Genomic DNA, 27,685 nt, shown 5'->3' on the forward strand with positions numbered 1-27,685 from the left:
GGAAGTCTTCACACAGATCACATATCGGTGGGAACTGCCACAGGTGGACATGATGGCATCCCGCCTCAACAAAAAACTACAGAGGTATTGCGCCAGGTCAAGAGACCCTCAGGCAATAGCGGTAGACGCCCTGGTGACACCGTGGGTGTTCCAGTCGGTCTATGTATTTCCTCCTCTTCCTCTCATTCCCAAGGTGCTGAGGATAATAAGAAAAGGAGGAGTGAGAACAATCCTCATTGTTCCAGATTGGCCACGAAGGACCTGGTATCCAGATCTGCAAGAAATGCTCACAGAGGACCCGTGGCCTCTTCCTCTAAGACAGTACCTGTTGCAACAGGGGCCCTGTCTGTTCTAAGTCTTACCGCGGCTGCGTTTGACGGCATGGCAGTTGAACGCCGGATCCTAGCAGAAAAGGGCATTCCGGACGAGGTCATTCCTACGCTGATAAAGGCTAGGAAGGACGTGACAGCTAAACATTATCACCGTATATGGCGAAAATATGTTTCTTGGTGTGAGGCCAGGAATGCTCCTACAGAGGAATTCCAGCTGGGCCGTTTCCTTCACTTCCTACAGTCAGGAGTGAATTTGGGCCTAAAATTGGGCTCCATTAAGGTCCAGATTTCGGCCCTATCCATTTTCTTTCAAAAAGAGTTGGCTTCTCTACCAGAAGTTCAGACGTTTGTAAAGGGAGTGCTGCATATTCAGCCTCCTTTTGTGCCTCCAGTGGCACCTTGGGATCTTAACGTGGTGTTAAGTTTCCTGAAATCACACTGCTTTGAACCACTTAAAACGGTGGAGTTAAAATATCTCACGTGGTAGGTGGTCATGCTATTAGCCTTGGCTTCGGCTAGGCGTGTGTCAGATTTAGCGGCTTTGTCACATAAAAGCCGCTATCTGGTTTTCCATATGGATAGAGCAGAATTGCGGACCCGTCCACAATTTCTGCCAAAAGTGGTGTCCTCTTTTCATATGAACCAACCTATTGTGGTGCCTGTGGCTACTCGTGACTTGGAGGATTCCGAGTTACTGGATGTGGTCAGGGCTTTGAAGGTTTATGTAGCCAGAACGGCTAGAGTCAGGAAAACGGAGTCGCTGTTTATCCTGTATGCATCCAACAAGCTGGGTGCTCCTGCTTCAAAGCAAACTATTGCTCGCTGGATCTGTAACACGATTCAGCAGGCTCATTCTGCGGCTGGATTGCCACTGCCAAAATCAGTTAAAGCCCATTCCACTAGGAAGGTGGGCTCTTCTTGAGCGGCTGCCCGAGGGGTCTCGGCATTACAACTATGCCGAGCTGCTACTTGGTCAGGTTCAAACACTTTTGCAAAGTTCTTCAAGTTTGATACCCTGGCTGAGGAGGACCTATTGTTTGCTCAATCGGTGCTGCAGAGTCATCCGCACTCTCCTGCCCGTTTGGGAGCTTTGGTATAATCCCCATGGTCCTTACGGAGTCCCCAGCATCCACTAGGACGTAAGAGAAAATAAGATTTTACTTACCGGTAAATCTATTTCTCGTAGTCCGTAGTGGATGCTGGGCGCCCGTGCCAAGTGCGGACTTCTTCTGCAATACTTGTTTATAGTTATTGCTGCAATAAGGGCTATGTTATTGTTGCATCAGAGTTGAACTGATGCTCTGTTGTTGTTCATACTGTTGACTGGGTAAGTTTATCACAAGTTATACGGTGTGATTGGTGTGGCTGGTATGAGTCTTGCCCTGGATTTCCAAAATCCTTTCCTTGTACTGTCAGCTCTTCCGGGCACAGTTTCTCTAACCGAGGTCTGGAGGAGGGACATAGAGGGAGGAGCCAGAGCACACCAGAATCTAAATTCTTTCTTAAAGTGCCCATGTCTCCTGCGGAGCCCGTCTATTCCCCATGGTCCTTACGGAGTCCCCAGCATCTACTACGTACTACGAGAAATAGATTTACCGGTAAGTAAAATCTTATTTTCCACCTGTAATATATCATTATTACATCTGCACAAATTTGTCCACTATTATATGCTTTACAGCGATATTGTCATTGAGGTAACTTCATTTTTTTTTTTTTTTATTTACTCTACTATGGGGTATATTCAATTGCTGTTGGATCCTTTCCTACGGAAAGGACACGACAGCACTCTATTCAATGCCGGGCCAAACCCGACAGGTTTGGCCTTTTCCCCACAGTGACAATCCGACATTTTTTAAAGTCGGATTGACATTGTCGGAAACAGGGCTAAAACCTGTCGGGTTTGGCTGCGCTTCCAACAATGCAGGTGGATCTGCAGCTTAAGCCGCCAATCCACCTGTATTCCGACAAGTCGGATTTTTCGGAAAAAATGGCCCGGATTGAATAGGTCTGAATTCCTTTTGAGACCTCAATCATTTGGAAACTGCCGTCTTTCCGACAAGACGGCAATTTCCGACTTTAATTGAATATACCCCCTAGGACTTACTTAGATGTAAGTCATGCATTTTTCTTTCCATGTGGCGATGTACATACGCTTTTGCCGAGCATTAATGGTGTCTGTGTTGTTTAATTATGCTTGCTGTGAAATCTAAAGAGGAAGCGGATCTTCCACACTCTGAAAGCCTGGCAGCACATCATACACTGCATATAACTCTGTTACCGCGCAACTAGAGGTGGCTCAGATACAACTTTCCCCAGCTTCACTGTATTAATTAATTACTGATGATGGTTATCTATAACTAGCTGGGAAAGCCCTAAATCAGGTCCTTTCAGTAAAGATAAAGTAAAAAATAGATGAAAAGGTGCCTTGCTGGTTCACCAAAGCAAACATGTTGCTAACTTAAATGACATTGCATATGACATTTAAAGTGGTAGTTTTTCAGAGTATGTAACTTTTACCTATATTTGCATTGTGTTATATATGTATTTCCCTATTTTTGCCCACTGACCCCTATAAAATGTTTTTGGTGACACCAAAGCACGTTCTCTCTTTGGACTTGTGAGACTTGTGCTGTTTTGAGAAAGTGAGCATCTAGATCAGTGATGGCTAACCTTGACACTCCAGCTGTTGTTGAACTACATATCCTAGCATGCCCTGCTACAGTTTTGCTATTTGGCCATGCTAAAACTGATGCAGGGCATGCTGGGATATGTAGTTCAACAACAGCTGGAGTGTCAAGGTTAGCCATCACTGATCTAGGTAATAGTGGTGGCGTGTACTCCACAATACTCCTATTTTGGGAGTCGGAGGGACCGCCTAAATGTTAGACATTCACTGGTAAACTTACACTTTCAGCATAATAGGGTTAAGTCAATAAATCATTTTAGTAGTTGATTTGGGTAGAAGATAAATTGCCAAAAACCTACAGTCTGTCACATTTTCAGTTGCATTGAGTAAAAATGTCATCTACCTGATTACTACAGATCACACCACACCATGCCATGGCTGACTACTACAGATCACACCATGCCATGACTGACTACTACAGATCACACCATGGCATAACTGACTAGTACAGATCACACCATGCCATTACTGACTGACTACTACAGATCACACCACGCCATGACTGACCACTACAAATCACACCACACCATGACTGACTACTACAGATCACACCACACCATGACTGACTACTACAGATCACACCACGCCAGGGCTGACTACTACAGATCACATCATGCCATGACTGACTACTACAGATCACACCACACCAGGACCGACTACTACTAGATCCCACCACGCCATGACTGACTACTACTAGATCCCACCACGCCATGACTGACTACTACTAGATCACACCACGCCAGGACTGACTACTACTAGATCACACCACGCCAGGACTGACTACTACAGATCACACCACACCAGGACCGACTACTACAGATCACACCACACCATGACTGACTACTACAGATCACACCACACCAGGACCGACTACTACAGATCACACCACACCAGGACTGACTACTACAGATCACACCACGCCATGACTGACTACTTCAGATCCCACCACGCCATGACTGACTACTACTAGATCCCACCACGCCATGACTGACTACTACTAGATCACACCACGCCAGGACTGACTACTACTAGATCACACCACGCCAGGACTGACTACTACAGATCACACCACACCAGGACCGACTACTACAGATCACACCACACCATGACTGACTACTACAGATCACACCACACCAGGACCGACTACTACAGATCACACCACACCAGGACTGACTACTACAGATCACACCACGCCAGGGCTGACTACTACAGATCACATCATGCCATGACTGACTACTACAGATCACACCACACCAGGACCGACTACTACTAGATCCCACCACGCCATGACTGACTACTACTAGATTCCACCACGCCATGACTGACTACTACTAGATCACGCCAGGACTGACTACTACTAGATCACACCACGCCAGGACTGACTACTACAGATCACACCACACCAGGACCGACTACTACAGATCACACCACACCAGGACTGACTACTACAGATCCCACCACGCCAGGACTGACTACTACAGATCCCACCACGCCATGACTGACTACTACTAGATCCCACCACGCCATGACTGACTACTACTAGATCACACCACGCCAGGACTGACTACTACAGATCACACCACGCCATGACTGACTACTACAGATCACACTACGCCATGACTGACTACTACAGATCACGCTAGGACTGACTACTACATGTCATGTCACGCCAGGACTGACTACTACTAGATCATACCACGCCATGACTGACTACTTCAGATCACACCACGCCATCTACCGGACTTCTACAGATCACAGCCCACACCACTGCAGTTGCATGTACCTAGTGAAAAAAATTAAAGGTTGGTGCTGTTTTGTACACCTCAGATGCGTACACACACCTCCTCAAATGTGTGCACTCAAAGCTGCAGCTGTTTAAAGCCACTGCAATGGCATATATCTCGCTGCTACAGATCACAGTGCACCACTGCAGTAGCCTCTACCTTCGCATTCTGTTGTCCTGAATTAATACTACATGGTTGAGTTATGAGTGTAGTCATTTGTTAGTGACACCTAGTAATGCTAATATCTATAAAGCATTTACTGGTAACGCTGACCTTTAGGCAATAAAATGCAGCGATTTACCTAGCATATTCTGCATAATACAAATATTAGCCAATTATTTGTATTTAATATTTTTGTTTAGTCGTAGACCAAAACCATTGTACTTTGTAACACCATTTAAACATTGTTTACTTGCTGCAGGCCAACACGACGGTCCATTGCCACGTCAACATGCCGGATTGCTACCAGAGTCCCTCATTTGGGCTTACATTGTCCAGTTGAGCTCAGCATTACGAACCATTCACACAGCTGGCCTTGCATGTCGTGTAATGGATCCAACTAAGATTCTCATTACTGGCAAAACAAGGTATCATTATTAGCTACCAGCTCAGGTTTAGTACATTTTCCGGCAAACCTTGTCGAATCTGAAGGATGTAATCTATATTTTGTTGGTCTTTCACTTCTCGCTAAATATCGACACTTCTCTTTCTCCGAAATACCTAGTTCAGAAATGTTTTAAGTGAGCTGTTCATACGTGTTTTTAGTGTTCCAGCCTTGTATGGACTCTTGCATTGTACTTCAGGATACAGCCCCCCCCCCCCCCACCCCTTTTTTTTCTTTTCTTTTTTTAGCAACCACTGTAGCTCCTGTATGTCCCATGTTCCATGCAAATACTTTATACAAGAAAGTCTCGCGGCGCTAGTACTAAATTTTAAATGTTATATTTATTCTAAAACAAACCTTAATAGTTAATAGGAATGCAAATATTAATCAGCTGCTGAATGTTAATTGTGCTAGTGTAAGCACAAAATCAGTGGTTCCCCTTTAAGAAAGGGGGATTACCAGCTAGACAATATAAGAAAAGAACACTCTGCGCTATTTAAGATGTTCCATGCAGCCTTTTTGAGATGCAACTTATTGATTTTACCTATTCTTTCTCTTATTGTCAGTCAAATATTTTACTATAGTTTTGTATTTTTTTTTTAATAGGCTACATGTCAACTGTGTTGGAATATTTGATGTTTTAACGTATGATGGCAGTCAGAGTAACCCTATGGCTTTAATGCCCCAGTACCAGGTAAGACCTAGGAATAAGCAATAGCTAAATGAAGACTGGACGTAACATTAACATATACTGTATATGACACATACACAGCCTAATCTTCTTCTCGTACTACCCACAAACGCTGCAGTATTTGTACCTGGTATTGTGTATTCTTATGGCGGCCTGGAATAGCTGAGATGCCCGATAATAATACGATCAAAATTGATTGGATAAGCATATTAGGCATGATGCTAAATGCATATTGGAGATGACTGCTCTCATCCTGTGTGAGGGGTCATCATCCAGTCTCGCTAGCACAGGGATGGGGAACCTTCGGCCCTCCAGCTGTTGTTGAACTACACATACCAGCATGCCTTGCAACAATTTTGCTATTTGGCCATGCAAAAACTGTTGCAGGGCATGCTGGGATGTGTAGTTCAACAACAGCTGGAGGGCCGAAGGTTCCCCATCCCTGCGCTAGCAGATAGTGTCCCATCATATTAGGAGTCATCTCATCCGCTTACAACAGGTGTGTGTAACCTAATTGGGTATTGACCCTGTCTCTCGACACTAGTTTATATTGTGTGGGACTAATCCAATAGTGGACCCGCATCAGCAGACTTTTTTTTCTTTCTCTAACGTCCTAAGTGGATGCTGGGGACTCCGTAAGGACCATGGGGAATAGCGGCTCCGCAGGAGACTGGGCACATCTAAAGAAAGCTTTAGGACTATCTGGTGTGCACTGGCTCCTCCCCCTATGACCCTCCTCCAAGCCTCAGTTAGATCTCTGTGCCCGAACGAGAAGGGTGCACACTAGGGGCTCTCCTGAGCTTCTTAGTGAAAGTTTTAGATTAGGTTTTTTATTTTCAGTGAGACCTGCTGGCAACAGGCTCACTGCATCGAGGGACTAAGGGGAGAAGAAGCGAACTCACCTGCGTGCAGAGTGGATTGGGCTTCTTAGGCTACTGGACATTAGCTCCAGAGGGACGATCACAGGCCCAGCTTGGATGGGTCCCAGAGCCGCGCCGCCGGCCCCCTTACAGAGCCAGAAGGCAGAAGAGGTCCGGAAAATCGGCGGCAGAAGACGTCCTGTCTTCAACAAGGTAGCGCACAGCACTGCAGCTGTGCGCCATTGCTCTCAGCACACTTCACACTTCGGTCACTGAGGGTGCAGGGCGCTGGGGGGGGGGCGCCCTGAGACGCAATAAAAACACCTTGGATGGCAAAAAAAATGCATCACATATAGCTCCTGGGCTATATGGATGCATTTAACCCCTGCCAGAATCCATAAAAAAGCAGGAGAAAAGTCCGCGAAAAAGGGGCGGAGCCTATCTCCTCAGCACACAGGCGCCATTTTCCCTCACAGCTCCGTTGGAGGGAAGCTCCCTGTCTCTCCCCTGCAGTCACTACACTACAGAAAGGGTTAAAAAAAGAGGGGGGGGCACTAATTAGGCGCAGTATTAACTATACAGCAGCTATAAGGGGAAAAACACTTATATAAGGTTATCCCTGTATATATATATAGCGCTCTGGTGTGTGCTGGCAAACTCTCCCTCTGTCTCCCCAAAGGGCTAGTGGGGTCCTGTCCTCTATCAGAGCATTCACTGTGTGTGTGCTGTATGTCGGTACTTTTGTGTCGACATGTATGAGGATAAAAATGATGTGGAGACGGAGCAGATTGCCTGTAATAGTGATGTCACCCCCTAGGGGGTCGACACCTGAGTGGATGAACTGTTGGAAGGAATTACGTGACAGTGTCAGCTCTGTATAAAAGACAGTGGTTGACATGAGACAGCCGGCTACTCAGCTTGTGCCTGTCCAGACGTCTCATAGGCCGTCAGGGGCTCTAAAGCGCCCGTTACCTCAGATGGCAGATATAGACGCCGACACAGATACTGACTCCAGTGTCGACGGTGAAGAGACGAATGTGACTTCCAGTAGGGCCACACGTTACATGATTGAGGCAATGAAAAATGTTTTACACATTTCTGATAATACGAGTACCACCAAAAAGGGGTATTATGTTCGGTGAGGAAAAACTACCTGTAGTTTTCCTGAATCTGAGAAATTAAATGAGGTGTGTGATGATGCGTGGGTTTCCCCCGATAACAACGGATAATTTCTAAAATGTTATTGGCATTATATCCTTTCCCGCCAGAGGTTAGGGTGCGTTGGGAAACACCCCCTAGGGGGGATAAAGCGCTCACACGCTTGTAAGGGCTCTACCTTCGCCTGAGATGGCCGCCCTTAAGGATCCTGCTGATAGAAAGCAGGAGGGTATCCTAAAAGGTATTTACACACATACTGGTGTTATACTGCGACCAGCAATCGCCTCAGCCTGGATGTGCAGTGCTGGGTTGGCGTGGTCGGATTCCCTGACTGAAAATATTGATACCCTAGATAGGGACAGTATATTTTTGCCTATAGAGCATTTAAAAGATGCATTTTTATATATGCGTGATGCACAGCGGAATATTTGCCGACTGGCATCAAGTCTAAGCGCGTTGTCCATTTCTACCAGTAGAGGGTTATGGACACGTCAGTGGTCAGGTGATGCGTATTCCAAACGGCATTTGGAAGTATTGCTTTATTAAGGGAGGAGTTATTTGGGGTCGGTCTTTCAGACCTGGTGGCCACGGCAACAGCTGGGAATTCCACGTTTGTACCCCAGGTCGCCTCTCAACATGAGAAGACGCCGTATTATCAGGCGCAGTCTTTTCGTGGACAAGCGGGCAAAAGGTTCCTCATTTCTGCCCCGTGACAGAGGGAGAGGAAAAAGGCTGCAGAAATCAGCCAGTTCCCAGGAACAGAAACCCTCTCCCGCCTCTGCCAAGCCCTCAGTATACGCTGGGGCTTTACAAGCAGAATCAGGCACGGTGGGGGGCCCGTCTCAATGAATTTCAGCGCGCAGTGGGCTCACTCGCAAGTAGACCCCTGGATCCTTCAGGTGATATCTCAGGGGTACAAATTAGAATTCGAGACGTCTCCCCCTCGCCGTTTCCTAAAGTCGGCTTTACCGATGTCTCCTTCTGACAGGGAGACAGTTTTGGAAGCCATTCACAAGCTGTATTCCCAGCAGGTGATAATCAAGATACCCCTCCTGCAACAGGGAACGGGGTATTATTCCACACTGTTGTGGTACCGAAGCCGGACGGCTCGGTGAGACCGATTCTAAATCTAAAATCTTTGAACACTTACGTACAGAGGTTCAATTTCAAGATTGAGTCACTCAGAGCAGTGATTGCGAACCTGGAAGAAGGGGACTACATGATGTCTCGGGACATCAAGGATGCTAACCTTCATGTCAAAATTTACCCTTCTCACCAAGGGTACCTCAGGTTTATGGTACAGAACTGTCACTATCAGTTCAGACGCTGCCGTATGGATGGTACACGGCACCCCGGGTCTTTACCAAGGTAATGGCCGAAATGATGATATTCCTTCGAAGGAAGTGAATTTTAGTTATCCCTTCCTTGGACAATTCCCTGATAAGGGTAAGATCCAGGGAACAGTTGGAGGTCGGTGTAGCACTATCTCAGGTAGTGTTGCGGCAGCACGATTGGATTCTCAATATTCCAAAATCGCACCTGGTTCCGACGACGTGTCTTCTGTTCCTAGGGATGATCCTGGACACAGTCCAGAAAAAGGTGTTTCTCCCGGAGGAGAAAGCCAGGGAGTTATCCGAGCTAGTCAGGAACCTCCTAAAACCGAGCCAAGTCTCAGTGCATCAATGCACAAGGGTTCTGGGTAAAATGGTGGCTTCCTACCAAGGACAAGGGTGTCCCTCCTGTGGTGGTTGCAGAGTGCTCATCTTCTAGAGGGCCGCAGATTAGGCATTCAGGACTGGGTCCTGGTGACCACGGATGCCAGCCTGCGAGGCTGGGGAGCAGTCACACAGGGAAGGAATATCCAGGGCTTATGGTCAAGCCTGGAGACATCACTTCACATAAATATCCTGAAGCTAAGGGACATTTACAATGCTCTAAGCTTAGCAAGACCTCTGCTTCAAGGTCAGCCGGTGTTGATCCAGTCGGACAACATCACGGCAGTCACCCACGTAAACAGACAGGGTGGCACAAGAAGCAGGAGGGCAATGGCAGAAGCTGCAAGGATTCTTCGCTGGGCGGAAAATCATGTGATAGCACTGTCAGCAGTATTCATTCCGGGAGTGGACAACTGGGAAGCAGACTTGCTCAGCACGACCTCCACCCGGGAGAGTGGGGACTTCACCCAGAAGTCTTCCACATGATTAAAAACTCGACAGGTATTGCGCCAGGTCCAGGGACCCTCAGGCAATAAGCTGTAGACGCTCTGGTAACACCGTGGGTGTACCAGTCAGGGTATGTGTTCCCTCCTCTGCCTCTCATACCCAAGGTACTGAGATTGATAAGATGGAGAGGAGTAAGCACTATATTCGTGGTTCCGGATTGGCCAAGAAGGACTTGGTAACCGGAACTTCAAGAGATGCTCACGGAGGATCCGTGGCCTCTACCTCTAAGAAGGGACCTGCTCCAGCAAGGACCCTGTCTGTTCCAAGACTTACCGCGGCTGCGTTTGACGGCATGGCGGTTGAACGCCGGATTCTGAAGGAAAAAAGGCATTCCGGATGAAGTCATCCCTATCCTGATCAAAGCCAGGAAGGATGTAACCGCAAAAACATTATCACCGCAATTGGCGTAAATATGTTGCGTGGTGCGAGGCCAGTAAGGCCCGACGGAGGAAATTCAACTGGGTCGATTCCTACATTTCCTGCAAACAGGAGTGTCTATGGGCCTGAAATTGGGGTCCATTAAGGTTCAAATTTCGGCCCTGTCAATTTTCTTGATAAAAGAACTAGCTTCAGTCCCTGAAGTTCAGACGTTGTAAAAGGGGTACTGCATATACAGCCTCCTTTTGTGCCTCCAGTGGCACTTTGGGATCTCAATGTAGTTTTGGGTTCCAAAAGTCACATTGGTTTGAACCACTTAAATCTGTGGAGTTAAAATATCTCACATGGAAAGTGGTCATGCTGTTGGCCCTGGCCTGGGCCAGGCGCGTGTCAGAATTGGCGGCTTTATCCTGAAAAAGCCCTTATCTGATTTTCCATTCGGACAGGGCGGAATTGAGGACTCGTCCTCAGTTTCTCCCCAAGGTGGTTTCAGCGTCTCACCTGAACCAACCTATTGGTGGTGCCTGCGGCTACTAGGGACTTTGAGGCCTTCAAGTTGCTAGACGTTGTCAGTGCCCTGAAAATATATGTTTCCAGGACGGCTGGAGTCAGGAAATCTGACTCGCTGTTTATCCTGTGTGTACCCAACAAGCTGGGTGCTCCTGCTTCTAAGCAGACTATTGCTCGTTGGATTTGTAGTACAATTCAGCTTGTACATTCTGTGGCAGGCCTGCCACAGCCAAAAATCTGTAAATGCCCACTCCACAAGGAAGGTGGGCTCATCTTGGGCGGCTGCCCGAGGGGTCTCGGCTTTACAACTTTGCCGAGCAGCTACTTGGTCAGGAGCAAATACGTTTGTAAAATTCTACAAAATTGATATCCTGGCTGAGGAGGACCTGGAGTTCTCTCATTTGGTGCTGCAGAGTCATCCGCACTCTCCCGCCCGTTTGGGAGCTTTGGTATAATCCCCATGGTCCTTACGGAGTCCCCAGCATCCACTTAGGACGTTAGAGAAAATAAGAATTTACTTACCGATAATTCTATTTCTCATAGTCCGTAGTGGATGCTGGGCGCCCATCCCAAGTGCGGATTGTCTGCAATACTTGTACATAGTTATTGTTACAAAAATCGGGTTATTATTGTTGTGAGCCATCTTTCAGAGGCTCCTCTGTTATCATGCTGTTAACTGGGTTCAGATCACAGGTTATACGGTGTGATTGGTGTGGCTGGTATGAGTCTTACCCGGGATTCAAAATCCTTCCTTATTGTGTACGCTCGTCCGGGCACAGTATCCTAACTGAGGCTTGGAGGAGGGTCATAGGGGGAGGAGCCAGTGCACACCAGATAGTCCTAAAGCTTTCTTTAGATGTGCCCAGTCTCCTGCGGAGCCGCTATTCCCCATGGTCCTTACGGAGTCCCCAGCATCCACTACGGACTATGAGAAATAGAATTATCGGTAAGTAAATTCTTATTTTTTTCTTTTTCTTCTTTTTTTTGGGGGGTCGGGGGAAGGGTGTAATTAGGGCAGCTCCTTATGAATGGAGCAAACTTTGAGTGTCTCTGGAAATCCTAGCAGCATTGCTAATTATTTGCAATGGCTGTTTTCAACAAGATTGCACTCTGCCTACCCCTCCACTCTATATGTCTGTGTAAGTAACACAATATATCCTTTAGCCAATTATCTACAATGCATCTGTTAATCCATATTCCTGCCAATACAGGTTTCAGATTTGATATAACAGCTGCGTAGTGGTGTCGGGGAAAGAGTTCAAATGCATTAATTCACATAAGGAAATCTTTGAGTATACAGTAATGGCAAATAAAACACTTGAATTGCTTTATTTTTACAGTATGTTCTGGTTTAAGCAAGTGATAGAGAAATAAATTCATACCCTTTAATCTGAATATATTAGTACATGTAATAATCCTGGTCTAATACTTTTCTGTTCCCTCCAGCAAGCAGACCTGATCTCATTAGGGAAAGTTGTACTGGCACTATCCTGCAACTCTCTGGCGGGAATTCAACGGGAGAATCTGCAGAAAGCAATGGAACTTGTGAACATCAACTATTCCTCGGACTTAAAAAATCTCATCTTGTAAGACTTGTCTGCTAGACTAAATGTTGCCAGCAGTAGTTGACCTTCATTTTGAACATACTTTAATGCAAGGACATCAAGTTCATTTGTTGTCTGTAATACATAGACCTATTTTTGACATTAACGAAACTACATCTGATCTTTGGTGACATGAAATATTTCAGAAGTGTAAATGCCTTTCTTGTTCTGCTTGGAAACTTTAAAAGGGAAGTAGAATGTTTCATGCAAGTTCTGTATTTCAAATTGCCGCCTACACTTTTTGATACTGAAGAGTTTCTATCTAAACCAGTAAACTGCATAACGAAATGAAAGGTTATACATTTTTCTTTCCATTACCTTTAAAGTGGACCGATCTCTAGGTGCCGTGCATATGTGGTTGCTTTACTGCATTTTGCCTTATGCTCTAAGAGGTTGCATTTTACCCAGCACACTTCGCTCTCTCCTGGGCAGCCATTTTGACCTCACCGTAGCTGTACAGCTGTCTACTCAGGAGCAAGTACTCTAGAGATGGGGAAATGTGTTCATGAGTTATTCGCAGATTAGTGAAACTTGGAAGGAGTGCAGGAGAGGTGGGAAAAAATAAAAAGTGTAGTACTAAAGGCAACAGACCTATTCGTATCAAAAGGATTAAGAAAAGTTAAGCCAGTGTGGTTTACGAAAAGAAGTAGCAACTAGTGTGAAAGCAGAAAAGATGGCCTTTTTAGGAAATATAAGCAGACTCAAAATAATGAGGACAAAGCGGTGTATCTTGCTAGAAGAAAGGAGGCTAAGATGGTAATAAGACGTGCAGAAGTTACAAGCTGAAGAGAAAATAGCCCAGTCAGTAGGTAAAGGGGGCAAAACTTTATTTTAGGTGTATAAGTGAAAGGAGATAAACTAAAGGACAAATACAGAGTAATGGGCCCTTCACACTGGTTGATATTCTCTGAAAGATATGAACGATATTCATAAATGAACAATAAAACGTTCATATCTTTCAGTGTGGATGCTTCAACGATGAAGAATGCGCATCCCTGTGCTTGTTCATCATTGTTCTCCCGTCGTTTGAACATGCTGGTCAGTATGGACGACCTTAATGTTGGGGAAACTTTCACTCCCCTTGTCACCCGCACCTGCTGATGCATCGGCCGTCGGGCACCTCGGCTGCAGGTCGCCTAGTGTGTATGGCCCTTAAGTTCAATCGTTTCAAACAAGGCAATAGCAGATTATCCATGAGGAGAAGGAAAGGGGCCACAGTTAAGTTACAAAGGACATTCATAAAATGAGATAGATAAAAGTATATTTACAGAAGAGAAGGTCCTAACAGAACTCTCAAAACTGAAAGTGGAGAAATCAGTGGGGCCAGATGGTATACATTCAAGGATGCTAAAAGAGCTTAAAGGGGTTCTGGTAACACCATTAACAAAATTATCCAATCAGTCGCTAGCTACTGGAGTAATTACAGAGGATTGGAAAAGAGCGAATGTAATCCCACTGCACAAAAATGGAAGCAAGGAAGAGTCGAGTAACCACTGAGCCTTACATCCATAGTAGGAAAAATCATGGAAACTCTATTAAAAGAAAATTGTGGAATATCTCAAATCCAGCAATTTACAGGGTCCCAAACAGCATGGATTTACTGGGGGGAGGTCATGCCAAACAAATCTTACTGACTTTGACTGGAAGACTGAAGTGATCAAGGTAGATGTTGCTTATCTTCACTATAGTAGGGCTTTTGACACTATCCCACATTGCGGACTGCTAAATAAACTGAAATGCTTGGGATTGGATTCAGACTGTTGAATTGATAAGATCTTGCTTGTAGGATAGGAAACAGAGAGTTGTAGTTAATGGAAAGCGATCTTTACTTGGGCCAGTGCTTTTTAATATCTTTGTTGGTGACATTACAAATGGTTTTGAAGTGAAAGTATGCCTTTTTGCTGATGACACAAATGTGTGTAACATGGTAGACACACCAGGAGGGGTAAAACAAATGATGGAGGATATTGGTAGACTGAAGGAATGGTCAAGAACGTGGCGACTACAGTTTAATGTAAAAATGCAAAATCATGCACTTGGGTATCAAAAACCCAAAGGCTAAATATATTATCAAGGGCACTATATAATGGAAACTACTGAGGAGGGAAGGGATCTAGGAGTCACTATTTCAGGTGACTTAAAGGCAGGCAAGCAGTGTAACGAAGCAATGAGGAAAGCTAGTCAGATGCTTGGTTGCATAGAGAGAGGAATCTGTAACAGAAAGAAATCCGTAACAATGCCACTGTATAGGTCATTGGTACGGCCTCATCTAAAATACTGTGTTCAGTTCTGGAGACCATATCTCTAGAAGAATATACATACATTAGAGACTATGCAAAGAAGGGCAACTAAATGACTTTCAAATATATTAAAGGTTTTAACAAGGTACAGGGGGCAGACCTTCTTCAAAGGAAGAGGAGTACTAGAACACGTGGTCATGTGCTGAAACTGGAGGGAGGCAGGTTCAGGGGAAATTTGAGAAATAACTACTTCACAGAAAGAGTAGTGAATCAGTCAGAGGTGGTAGAAACTAATACAGTAGAGCAGTTTAAACACGCTTGGGAATGGGCATAAGAATATCCTTACAAAGACCTAAGGAACAAATAGGGTTGAAGTTACCAAAAGGATAAAAGAAAAAGTGGCAGACTAGATGGGCCAAGAGGTTCTTATCTGCCGTAAAATTCTGTGTTTAGTCTGTCAGCCGGAGCTTCCTTTCCTGCTGCCCTATTCTTACTCCCATAGAATATTACCCTACGTGTTTCAGCTCTGACTGCTGTGCTGCTGAATACAGCCTGCCTGGGGGAGAGCACACTGAATAAAATGGTATCTCTTAAGGTGGGTACACACTAGTAGATATATCTGCAGATCAGTTGATCTGCAGATATATCTATTGTCGGATAGAGCAGCGTGCTGTGCATACACACTGCGCGATTCGTCGGGGACTGACGTCATGAACTGGGCGGGCGTGTACACACGCCCGCCCAGTTCAGCTGTCAATCACCGCCGGCCGCCGCAGCATGTGTACGGGCGGTCGGCCGACCGCCCCGTACACACACAGCGACGCGCCAATATATCGGTAGATATATTGGCTGTCGGCTGTGCTGCGCGGCCGACGCGATACGTCTGTGAACGACGGAGTTCACAGACGTATCGGCCGTACACACTGGCCGACGGTCCCGCGATATATCGGCCGTTCCAAGAGAGAGGCCGATATATCGACCAGTGTGTACGGGCCTTCAGGCTAAAGACATTCCAAGGCAACCCTGATACTGTTGCTTACTGCATGTGTAGAAAGAAACCAGAGCTAGTGCCACTGGTCTGCTTTAACTGAACTCAGATGGGTATTAATTGCCTTTTTTATAATATTAGGTTTAAATGCACACCAAAGATCTAATGTACAGCCATATCTATGTTTCTTAAATGTGCAGATACTTGCTGACAGACCAAAACCGTTTGCGTAGTGTAAACGACATCATGCCGATGATTGGTGCTAGGTTTTATACTCAGTTGGATGCTGCACAGATGCGCAATGATGTCATAGAGGAGGACCTTGCAAAGGTAAGTTAGTCAATCACTGTGATCTAAAGTATTTGAGTGTGAACATGTCACTGCTGTATGCAATTTTCTTACTCTTGATTATATATTTTTTGTTTGTTTGTTATAAATGTATTGCTTCTAGTTCTATTTTAGCTTTCGTAAAACCATGTTGCATGCAGGTGGGACAGATGTAACATGTGCAGAGAGCGTTAGATTTGGGTGGGTTATGTTTCTGTGCATGGTAAATACTGTCTTCTTAATTTCTACTCTGCTATTTAGATTTCAGTTTGAACACACCCCACCCAAATCTAATTACTGCACTTGTTACATCTGCCCCACCTGCAGTGCACCATGGTTTTACCCAATTGCTTATTTGTTTGGTTTGCGAACAAACCTGAATAACCCCCCCTTAATCTTTAATGTGCGAGTATATGTTTGTTTTTTTTAATAATAAATCAATATCAAATTCAATGTGCTTAATTATGGTAAGTGGGGTTCTATTACCTCATGTTATTTTAGGAAGTATATTAAAAGTTAAGTTTTAGATTAATATAATCATGTCAAATTAGTTTATTAACGTATATAAAAGTGTGCTCCAAAAAAACAATCTATTTCTTTTTGTTGGTCTCTTCCAACAAGTGTATATGTATGAATACGTGGTTCGTGATTGCAGGAGTACCTCCAGCCTTTTTGAAATATATAATCCCAAATGGGGATAGAATTTATGGAGCTGTTTTTTTTTAAATAAGTGTATGACGTATCAATCTTCATTGATTGCATGTCTGGTGCGGGATATTATATATTAAAAATATGACTTAACTGAAGACTACAGTATATTCATAACACATCATGTCTGCTTTTTAGGTTTGGTAGGCAGTCGCTGGTGTCTTATTACATTTTTTATTTTTATTTTGTTTTTATATTGTTTAAATAATGATTGTAATGTGTCAGTGATTTGTTATGACAATCCCTGTTGTTTTTCTCCTGCCCCACAAGTCATTGTGTGAGTATTTGTCTTTTCTCTAGGAGGTGCAGAATGGACGATTGTTCAGGCTCCTGGCAAAGTTGGGAACAATAAATGAGAGACCAGAGTAAGAGATACGTTATGTGCCTATTTGCATTGTTATATCTTTTAACCTCAGACCCAGGGTCCCCAGCATTGAGTCAATATACTTCAATATAGGTTTTCTAGTGGCCAGCATACCTTCAATTTCCTCTTCCTCTATAGAGAGGCCATTATATGTGAAATGGGGATGTGGTTATGTGACCACCAGTCACTATACAGACGCCTGGATCCCGATCAGTGAACAGCCCGACGGTTGGGATGACGACCAACAGGGACTATTCCCACTCGTGGGTGTCCACGACACCCATAGAGTGGGAATATAACGTGTAGCGAGCCACCGAGCACGCAAGGGGCTTTGTTGTGCCCCCACCGGCCATCTAAAAGCAGAGATCCCGCCGTCGGTATGGTGACCGGCAGTCTCCAAACCGCTGGTCACACGAACCCAACCCGTGAAATGACCTCCCCATATCACTGACAGTAACAGGGCTAATGCATGGCTTTACACAAATATTAATTGATACAGATGTGACCACTTTTCTCTAGCCTTCCTGCATGTTAAGCAGCCCTTCTAGCCATGCTGTGGCGTGACTTTGTAGTGCAGAGCATCTTTTTGTGCTACTTTTTGCATTCAAATGCGTCTTATTGACAAAATGCGTCTTATTCACAAAATTATGCAAATAGGATGCACAAGCAGCTTTTGCTGATTAAAATTATGCCTAAAATGATGCCTATATTCTGTGTGCAACCGTGGCTGTATCTGCATATGAAATGCCTAACATAGCAGTTTGTATGCAGATACAAGCGCGCTCGCACACAGAATATAGGCATGCCGCATATCATTTTAATCAGCAGAGTCTACTTGTGCATTTTATTCGCAAATGAGATGCATTTTTAGCAAAAAAAAGTCTGACATTAACAAAGCTGCACCTTTTCGGCTCAGTCACACCAGGCGTCTCCCACTCCATGGCGTATTGAGGCAAAATGTATGAGGATACATTCGTACATTTTGTACAACTAGCCTTTAAAACTATTGGCACCGAAAGGTAAATGTTTTGCTGCCTCTTCCCTGCTGCTGAGCCTTGTCCAGCAGGGTGATGACTGCAACAATCGCTGGTGTTCCCTGCACATTATTACGTTGTATTATTGTATTCCAGGGCTCTTTGTTTCTGTAGATAAAACCCAGAGTCTTTTACTCTAGCTGTTTTTGAGTTATATATTCTGTGGTGCTACATTTAAATGACTTTATATAAGGCTTAATAACTGAACTTCTAGAGTGTTTTAGTGTAAACACTTTTCTCTATCGTCCTAGTGGATGCTGGGGTTCCTGAAAGGACCATGGGGAATAGCGGCTCCGCAGGAGACAGGGCACAAAAGTAAAGCTTTCCGATCAGGTGGTGTGCACTGGCTCCTCCCCCTATGACCCTCCTCCAAGCCAGTTAGATTTTTGTGCCCGGCCGAGAAGGGTGCAATCTAGGTGGCTCTCCTAAAGAGCTGCTTAGAAAAGTTTAGCTTAGGTTTTTTATTTTACAGTGAGTCCTGCTGGCAACAGGATCACTGCAACGAGGGACTTAGGGGAGAAGAAGTGAACTCACCTGCGTGCAGGATGGATTGGCTTCTTGGCTACTGGACATCAGCTCCAGAGGGACGATCACAGGTACAGCCTGGATGGTCACCGGAGCCTTGCCGCCGGCCCCCTTGCAGATGCTGAAGTAAGAAGAGGTCCAGAATCGGCGGCAGAAGACTCCTCAGTCTTCTAAAGGTAGCGCACAGCACTGCAGCTGTGCGCCATTTTCCTCTCAGCACACTTCACACGGCAGTCACTGAGGGTGCAGGGCGCTGGGAGGGGGGCGCCCTGGGAGGCAAATGAATACCTATTTTGGCTAAAAATACCTCACATATAGCCTCCGGAGGCTATATGGAGATATTTAACCCCTGCCAGAATCCGTTAAGAGCGGGAGACGAGGCCGCCGAAAAAGGGGCGGGGCCTATCTCCTCAGCACACAGCGCCATTTTCCCTCACAGAAAGGCTGGAGGGAAGGCTCCCAGGCTCTCCCCTGCACTGCACTACAGAAACAGGGTTAAAACAGAGAGGGGGGGCACTAATTTGGCGTTAGAAATATATAAAAAAGATGCTATAAGGGAAAACACTTATATAAGGTTGTCCCTATATAATTATAGCGTTTTTGGTGTGTGCTGGTAAACTCTCCCTCTGTCTCTCCAAAGGGCTAGTGGGTCCTGTCCTCTATCAGAGCATTCCCTGTGTGTGTGCTGTGTGTCGGTACGTGTGTGTCGACATGTATGAGGACGATGTTGGTGAGGAGGCGGAGCAATTGCCTGTAATGGTGATGTCACTCTCTAGGGAGTCGACACCGGAATGGATGGCTTATTTAGGGAATTACGTGATAATGTCAACACGCTGCAAGGTCGGTTGACGACATGAGACGTCCGACAAACAATTAGTACCGGTCCAGACGTCTCAAAAACACCGTCAGGGGTTTTAAAACGCCCGTTTACTTTAGTCGGTCGACACAGACACAGACAGGGACACTGAATCCAGTGTCGACGGTGAATAAACAAACGTATTCCTTATTAGGGCCACACGTTAAAGGCAATGAAGGAGGTGTTACATATTTCTGATACTACAAGTACCACAAAAGAGGGTATTATGTGGGATGTGAAAAAACTACCGTAGTTTTTCCTGAATCAGATAAATTAAATAAAGTGTGTGATGATGCGTGGGTTCCCCCCGATAGAAAATTATGGGCGGTATACCCTTTCCCGCCAGAAGTTAGGGCGCGTTGGGAAACACCCCTTAGGGTGGATAAGGCGCTCACACGCTTATCAAAACAAGTGGCGGTACCGTCTATAGATAGGGCCGTCCTCAAGGACCAGCTGACAGGAGGCTGGAAAATATCATTAAAAGTATATACACACATACTGGTGTTATACTGCGACCAGCGATCGCCTCAGCCTGGATGTGCAGAGCTGGGGTGGCTTGGTCGGATTCCCTGACTAAAAATATTGATACCCTTGACAGGGACAGTATTTTATTGACTATAGAGCATTTAAAGGATGCATTTCTATATATGCGAGATGCACAGAGGGATATTTGCACTCTGGCATCAAGAGTAAATGCGATGTCCATATCTGCCAGAAGATGTTATGGACACGACAGTGGTCAGGTGATGCAGATTCCAAACGGCACAAAGGTGTATTGCCGTATAAAGGAAGAGGAGTTATTTGGGGTCGGTCCATCGGACCTGGTGGCCACGGCAACTGCTGGAAAATCCGCCGTTTTACCCTAAGTCACATCTCTGCAGAAAAAGACACCGTCTTTTCAGCCTCAGTCCTTTCGTCCCTATAAGATCATATCTGCCCAGGGATAGAGGAAAGGGAAGAAGACTGCAGCAGGCAGCCCATTCCCAGGAACAGAAGCGTTCCACCGCTTCTGACAAGTTCTCAGCATGGCGCTGAGACCGTACAGGACCCCTGGATCCTACAAGTAGTATCCCAGGGGTACAGATTGGAATGTCGAGACGTTTCCCCTTCGCAGGCTCCTGAAGTCTGTTTTACCAAGGTCTCCCTCCGACAAGGAGGCAGTATGGGAAAAAATTCACAAGCTGTATTCCCAGCAGGTGATAATTAAATTACCCCTCCTACTACAAGAAAAGGGGTATTATTCCACACTATATTGTGGTACTGAAGCCAGATGGCTAGGTGAGACTTATTCTAAAAAATTTTTTGAACACTTACACAGGTTCAAATCAAGATGGAGTCACTCAGAGCAGTGATAACGAACCAGGAAGAAGGGGACTATATAGTGTCCCGGGACATCAGGGATGCTTACCTCTATGTCCCAAATTTGCCCTTCTCACTAAGGGTACCTCAGGTTCGTGGTGCAGAACTGTCACTATCAGTTTCAGACGCTGCCGTTTGGATTGTCCACGGCACCCCGGGTCTTTACCAAGGTAATGGCCGAAATGATGATTCTTCTTCGAAGAAAAGGCGTCTTAATTATCCCTTACTTGGACGATCTCCTGATAAGGGCATAGTCCAGGGAACAGTTGGAGGTCGGAGTAGCACTATCTCGGATACTGCTACAACAGCACGGGTGGATTCTAAATATTCCAAAATCGCAGCTGATCCCGACGACACGTCTGCTGTGCCTAGGGATGATTCTGGACACAGTCCAGAAAAAGGTGTTTCTCCCGGAAGAGAAAGCCAGGGAGTTATCCGAGCTAGTCAGGAACCTCCTAAAAACAGTGCATCATTGCACAAGGGTCCTGGTAAAAATGGTGGCTTCCTACGAAGCAATTCCATTCGGCAGATTTCACGCAAGAACTTTTCAGTGGGATCTGCTGGACAAATGGTCCGGATCGCATCTTCAGATGCATCAGCGGATAACCCTATATCCAAGGACAAGGGTGTCTCTCCTGTGGTGGTTATAGAGTGCTCATCTTCTAGAGGGCCGCAGATTCGGCATTCAGGATTGGATGCTGGTGACCACGGAGCCCAGCCCAAGAGGCTGGGGAGCAGTCACACAAGGAAAAAATTTCCAGGGAGTGTGATCAAGTCTGGAGACTTTTCTCCACATAAATATACTGGAGCTAAGGGTAAATTTATAATGCTCTAAGCTTAGCAAGACCTCTGCTTCAAGGTCAGCCGGTATTGATCCAGTGGGAAAAACATCACGGCAGTCGCCCACGTAAACAGACAGGGCGACACAAGAAGCAGGAGGGCAATGGCAAAAACTGCAAGGACTTTTCGCTGGGCGGAAAATCATGTGATAGCACTGTCAGCAGTGTTTCATCCCGGGAATGGAAACTGGGAAGCAGACTTCCTCAGCAGGCACGACCTCCACCCGGGAGAGTGGAAACTTCATCGGGAAGTTTTTTTGTTTTTTTTTTCCACATGATTGTAAACCGTTGGGAAATACCAAAGGTGGACATGATGGCGTCCCGTCTGAACAAAAAACGGGACAGGTATTGCGCCAGGTCAAGAGACCCTCAGGCAATAGCTGTGGACGTTCCGGTAACACCGTGGGTGTACCAGTCGGTGTATGTGTTCCCTCCTCTGCTTCTCATACCTAAGGTGCTGAGAATTATAAGACGTAGAGGAGTAAGAACTATACTCATGGCTCCGGATTGGCCAAGAAGGACTTGGTACCCGGAACTTCAAGAGATGCTTACAGAGGTCTTATGGCCTCTGCCGCTAAGAAGGGACTTGCTTCAGCAAGTACCATGTCTGTTCCAAGACTTACCGCAGCTGCGTTTGTCGGCATGGCGGTGGAAAGCCGGATCCTAAGGGAAAAAGGCATTCCGGAAGAGGTCATTCCTACCCTGGTCAAAGCCAGAAAGGAGGTGACCGCACAACATTATCACCACATGTGGCGAAAATATGTTGCGTGGTGTGAGGCCAGGAAGGCCCCACAAAGAAATTTCAACTCGGTCGTTTCCTGCATTTCCTGCAAACAGGAGTGTCTATGGGCCTCAAATTGGGGTCCATTAAGGTTCAAATTTCGGCCCTGTCGATTTTCTTCCAGAAAGAATTGGCTTCAGTTCCTGAAGTCCAGAAGTTTGTCAAGGGAGTATTGCATATACAACCCCCTTTTGTGCCTCCAGTGGCACTGTGGGATCTCAACGTAGTTCTGGGATTCCTCAAATCACATTGGTTTAAAACCAGTCAAATCTGTGGATTTGAAGCATCTCACATGAAAAGTGACCATGCTCTTGGCCCTGGCCTGGACCAGGCGAGTGTCAAATTGGTGGTTTTTTCTCAAAAAAGCCCATATCTGTTTGTCCATTCGGACAGGGCAGAGCTGCGGACTCGTCCCCAGTTCTCTCCCTAAGGTGGTGTCAGTGTTTCACCTGAACCAGCTTATTGTGGTGCCTTGCACCTACTAGGGACTTGGAGGACTCCAAGTTGCTAGATGTTGTCAGGGCCCTGAAAATATGTTCCAGGACGGCTGGAGTCAGGAAAACTGACTTGCTGTTATCCTGTATGCACCCAACAAACTGGGTGCTCTTGCTTCTAAGCAGACTATTGCTAGTTGGATGTGTAATACAATTCAGCTTGCACATTCTGTGGCAGGCCTGCCACAGCCAAAATATGTAAATGCCCATTCCACAAGGAAGGTGGGCTCATCTTGGGCGGCTGCCCGAGGGGTCTCGGCTTTACAACCTTGCCGAGCAGCTACTTGGTCAGGGGCAAACACGTTTGCTAAATTCTACAAATTTGATACCCTGGCTAAGGAGGACCTGGAGTTCTCTCATTCGGTGCTGCAGAGTCATCCGCACTCTCACGCCCGTTTGGGAGCTTTGGTATAATCCCCATGGTCCTTTCAGGAACCCCAGCATCCACTAGGACGATAGAGAAAATAAGAATTTACTTACCGATAATTCTATTTCTCGGAGTCCGTAGTGGATGCTGGGCGCCCATCCCAAGTGCGGATTATCTGCAATACTTGTACATAGTTACAAAAATCGGGTTATTATTGTTGTGAGCCATCTTTTCAGAGGCTCCGCTGTTATCATACTGTTAACTGGGTTTAGATCACAAGTTGTACGGTGTGATTGGTGTGGCTGGTATGAGTCTTACCCGGGATTCAAAATTCCTCCCTTATTGTGTACGCTCGTCCGGGCACAGTACCTAACTGGCTTGGAGGAGGGTCATAGGGGGAGGAGCCAGTGCACACCACCTGATCGGAAAGCTTTACTTTTGTGCCCTGTCTCCTGCGGAGCCGCTATTCCCCATGGTCCTTTCAGGAACCCCAGCATCCACTACGGACTCCGAGAAATAGAATTATCGGTAAGTAAATTCTTATTATTCTTTGTTTTCCTTGCCTAGGAGAGGGCAGATTTATCCTCTTCTGGGAGAACTTGTTGCGGCTCTGTGGCCTCATTAGACCCTAACAGGGCAGAGGAATGGAGTGGATTAATTCTAGATCAGTATGAGCCCTTGCTTGGGCAATATAATGTGGACTATGGGGCTAAGATGGGAGCAAAGCAGGAAAAAAGGAAAATGGCACCTCAGTAAATACTTGTTGCACTTCTGGTGGGGCAGATGTCAAATGTGACAGGGAAGCCTCTTTTGAAACCCCTACCTAAATTACAGTGTAACAGTAAAGCTGTGCACCACTCTCTAATCAACAGAAAACGACCTCAAATCTATTTAGAACAGCAGAAATATTTTTATTATATCATTAAAAATAAATCACTATTTCAAATTAATATAAAATTCACTCTAATTTATTCTCTGGTGTCTGCACTAAAATGAAAGCAAAAATCACGTAGCAGCTTACATAGCTTAGTAAATGTTTAATTGGTCCTATATTAGTCCCAATTATATTGTCGTACTAAGCGGATTTCAAAGGTTGGTATAAATAAGCGTATTTTTAGGAGCACCCGGTACATTAGTATAGTATACTTTCTCAGTACGACAATATAACCAGGACTAATATAGGACCAGTTAACCATTTACTAAGCTATATAAGCTGCTACATACCAGATACTATATTATTGTCAGTGAGTATTATATTCATTTTCAATTTTGTGATTTTATGATGTAATAAAAACTATTGTTGCTATTATTATAAATAGATGAGACATTGGTTTCCGTTAATTAGACAGCGCTGCACAGCTTTTTCTTTATTTGTCCTTTTTTTTTTTTGAGTGACGGCTCCTCTCTTGTGGAAGTGGCAGTCTCTAACAGTTATCAACTGATAGGAACATGGCTGGTGTTCACTAGTGCCCTTTGGTCTTTGTCTTTGGTACTTATTACAATAAAGCTGTCCAGCTTTTGTGGGCTACATGTTGACAGCAGCCAGTATTTACCCTGCATGCAAAATTAAATAAATAAATAAATAAATGTATTTGCTCCCCTTGTATTGCAACATAGTTAGTTGCAGTTGCAAGATTTTTTTTTGTTTGCTTTAGTCCCTAACTCAAAATCAAACTCTATGGGGTAAATTTACTAAGGTGGGATTTTTTTTTTAGAACTGATGATGTTGCCCATAGCAACCAATCAGATGTTACTTAAAATTTATCTAGCTGCTTCTAGAAGATAATAGAATGTGATTGGTTGCTATGGGCAACATCATTAGTTCTAAGAAAAACCTCCCACTTTAGTAAATTTGCCCCTCTATGTTTATGTACTCTACCGTGTGGAGGATGGTAACCCTGTGAAGACTATGGCGCCTGAAGAAGATCCCTAATATACAAAAATTATGACACAAAAAAGACGCACTGTAAAATAGTATATGTATATAAAGAAATGACACCCACCCACATATATTAAAGTCGTTAAAATGCCCCTGTATATATCATTAGGTGGAACAATGTTTAGATTATTTTGCTGAACTGACCATACATTTAAATCAGTAGAGGGTTCTATGTATTTTTTTAAATACAGGTTGAGTATCCCTTATCCAAAATGCTTGGGACCAGAGGTATTTTGGATATGGGATTTTTCCATATTTTGGAATAATTGCATACAGTAATGAGATATCATGGTGATGGGACCTAAATCTAAGCACATAATGCATTTATGTTTCATATACACCTTATACACACAGCCTGAAGGTCATTTAATACAATATTTTTAATAACTTTGTGTATTAAACAAAGTTTGTGTACATTGAGCCATCAAAAAACAAAGGTTTCACTATCTCACTCTCACTCAAAAAAGTCCGTATTTCGGAATATTCCGTATTTCGGAATATTTGGATATGGGATACTCAACCTGTGTATATATATATATATATATATATATATATATATATATATATATAATATATTTGGCTAGATATGCAAATGTTTTTTGTTTATCCTCAGATTCCAAAAAGACCCGACCTGGTCGGAGACGGGGGACAGATATTTGCTTAAACTCTTTAGGGATCATCTTTTCCATCAGGTGACAGAGGCAGGAACTCCCTGGATTGACCTCAGTCATATTGTATCATGTCTTAACAAGGTAATGCATGAAGTGTGCTGTGTGTTTATCATCTGGGTACATTGCTCTATTCCCACCCTAAGGTAAAACAAGGCAGATGATTTTTTTTTTTGTTCTTAATAATCTTTGTTCCCCCTTCACCGTTTACATTCTGTTTTCCCCTGCTCCTTCCAGTTAGATGCTGGCGTGCCAGAGAAAATCAGCCTCATTTCCAGAGATGAGAAGAGCGTGCTTGTGGTAACGTACAGTGATCTCAAACGCTGCTGTGAAAATACGTTTCAAGAACTGATTGCAGCCGCAAACGGACAGTTGTAGTATTTGCTGAAAGCATGCCGGACATTGCTGAGGAAGTAAACCAATAGCAAATTGCACTACAGCTGAGTTGTCATTGTCATCTCATTTCACAATCGGGAATCAACAGGAGATGAGCAAAGCTGCTTGCACTTCAGTCAGGTACACTGTTACTTGAAGGGAAGAATGGTATTTTCAGTTAACACGAGCTAAGGCTGCCAATGGAGGCTTTATCTGTGAAGAATTTTGTTTTAAATCTAGGAACACCATCAGGTGCATGATGTTCCGGTTTTATTTTGTTCCACTTGTATGCACTACTTTTAATTTGAAGACTTTGACACTTAAGGGAAAATGTTTTTTTTGTTTTTTTTTAAGAACCTTCTTTCAGGGGCACGGTGTCATCATCGATATTGCAAGTTGTGCATAGCTTGTGTCCTGATAGTGTAAATGCACCAGATAGTGAAATAATTCCATAAAAACTTCATTTTTTTTTTACCCTCCATAGAAATGTGCTGTAAGCATACTGGTGTCACTATCAACAGACTGGTTTGTGAAGGTGTATAGGAGCAAGTGAAAGGATCGTCCACTTTTACCATTCAAAAGTAATCAGTGTTTAACTAGGTCACAGTGCACGATTACCTTCAACGAGCTGCAATTTTTTTATCTATAAAAAAAAACAAAACAACAAAAAAAAATAAAACACAACCAGCGCCTTTTGCAAAATGCTGTACATTTGTTTTCTGCTTTATACATTTATGCAATGGTTTTAATATTTTATGTTGCGTCAATTGCCACAAGTTGTTTTTTTTGTTTTTGTTTTTTTGTTCAGGAACACATAATTGAAACCATATTAACCTTCTGTCAGAACCATAACTTTACTAGGGTACGTTACACTGGATACAGAGACACTGTTAAGACTAACTGAATGAATGCAACAGTATACTGGTGCCAGGATAATTTGTAGGAAGGTCTGGCTTGGCCCCTCATTAGGAATATTTTGTTGAAAGCCCTTG

General features: G+C 44.6%; 1 protein-coding gene across 2 annotated transcripts in view; it reads left to right on the top strand.

The window, feature by feature from the left end:
- Positions 1-27,395, top strand: part of PAN3 (poly(A) specific ribonuclease subunit PAN3) — a 174,701-nt gene extending 147,306 nt beyond the window's left edge. For both annotated transcript variants that reach the window (XM_063951726.1, XM_063951727.1), the window contains 7 exons: positions 5,224-5,389; positions 6,013-6,100; positions 12,672-12,811; positions 16,258-16,387; positions 17,393-17,457; positions 26,264-26,402; positions 26,556-27,395. In XM_063951726.1, coding sequence (XP_063807796.1) covers positions 5,224-5,389; positions 6,013-6,100; positions 12,672-12,811; positions 16,258-16,387; positions 17,393-17,457; positions 26,264-26,402; positions 26,556-26,696 — 869 coding nt within the window. In that variant the 3' untranslated portion in view covers positions 26,697-27,395. The remainder of the gene's footprint in view (positions 1-5,223; positions 5,390-6,012; positions 6,101-12,671; positions 12,812-16,257; positions 16,388-17,392; positions 17,458-26,263; positions 26,403-26,555) is intronic.
- Positions 27,396-27,685: the final 290 nt, after the last annotated feature.

The sequence above is a fragment of the Pseudophryne corroboree genome, chromosome 2 (assembly GCF_028390025.1).
Source record: "Pseudophryne corroboree isolate aPseCor3 chromosome 2, aPseCor3.hap2, whole genome shotgun sequence".
Classification (NCBI taxonomy): Eukaryota; Metazoa; Chordata; class Amphibia; order Anura; family Myobatrachidae; genus Pseudophryne; species Pseudophryne corroboree.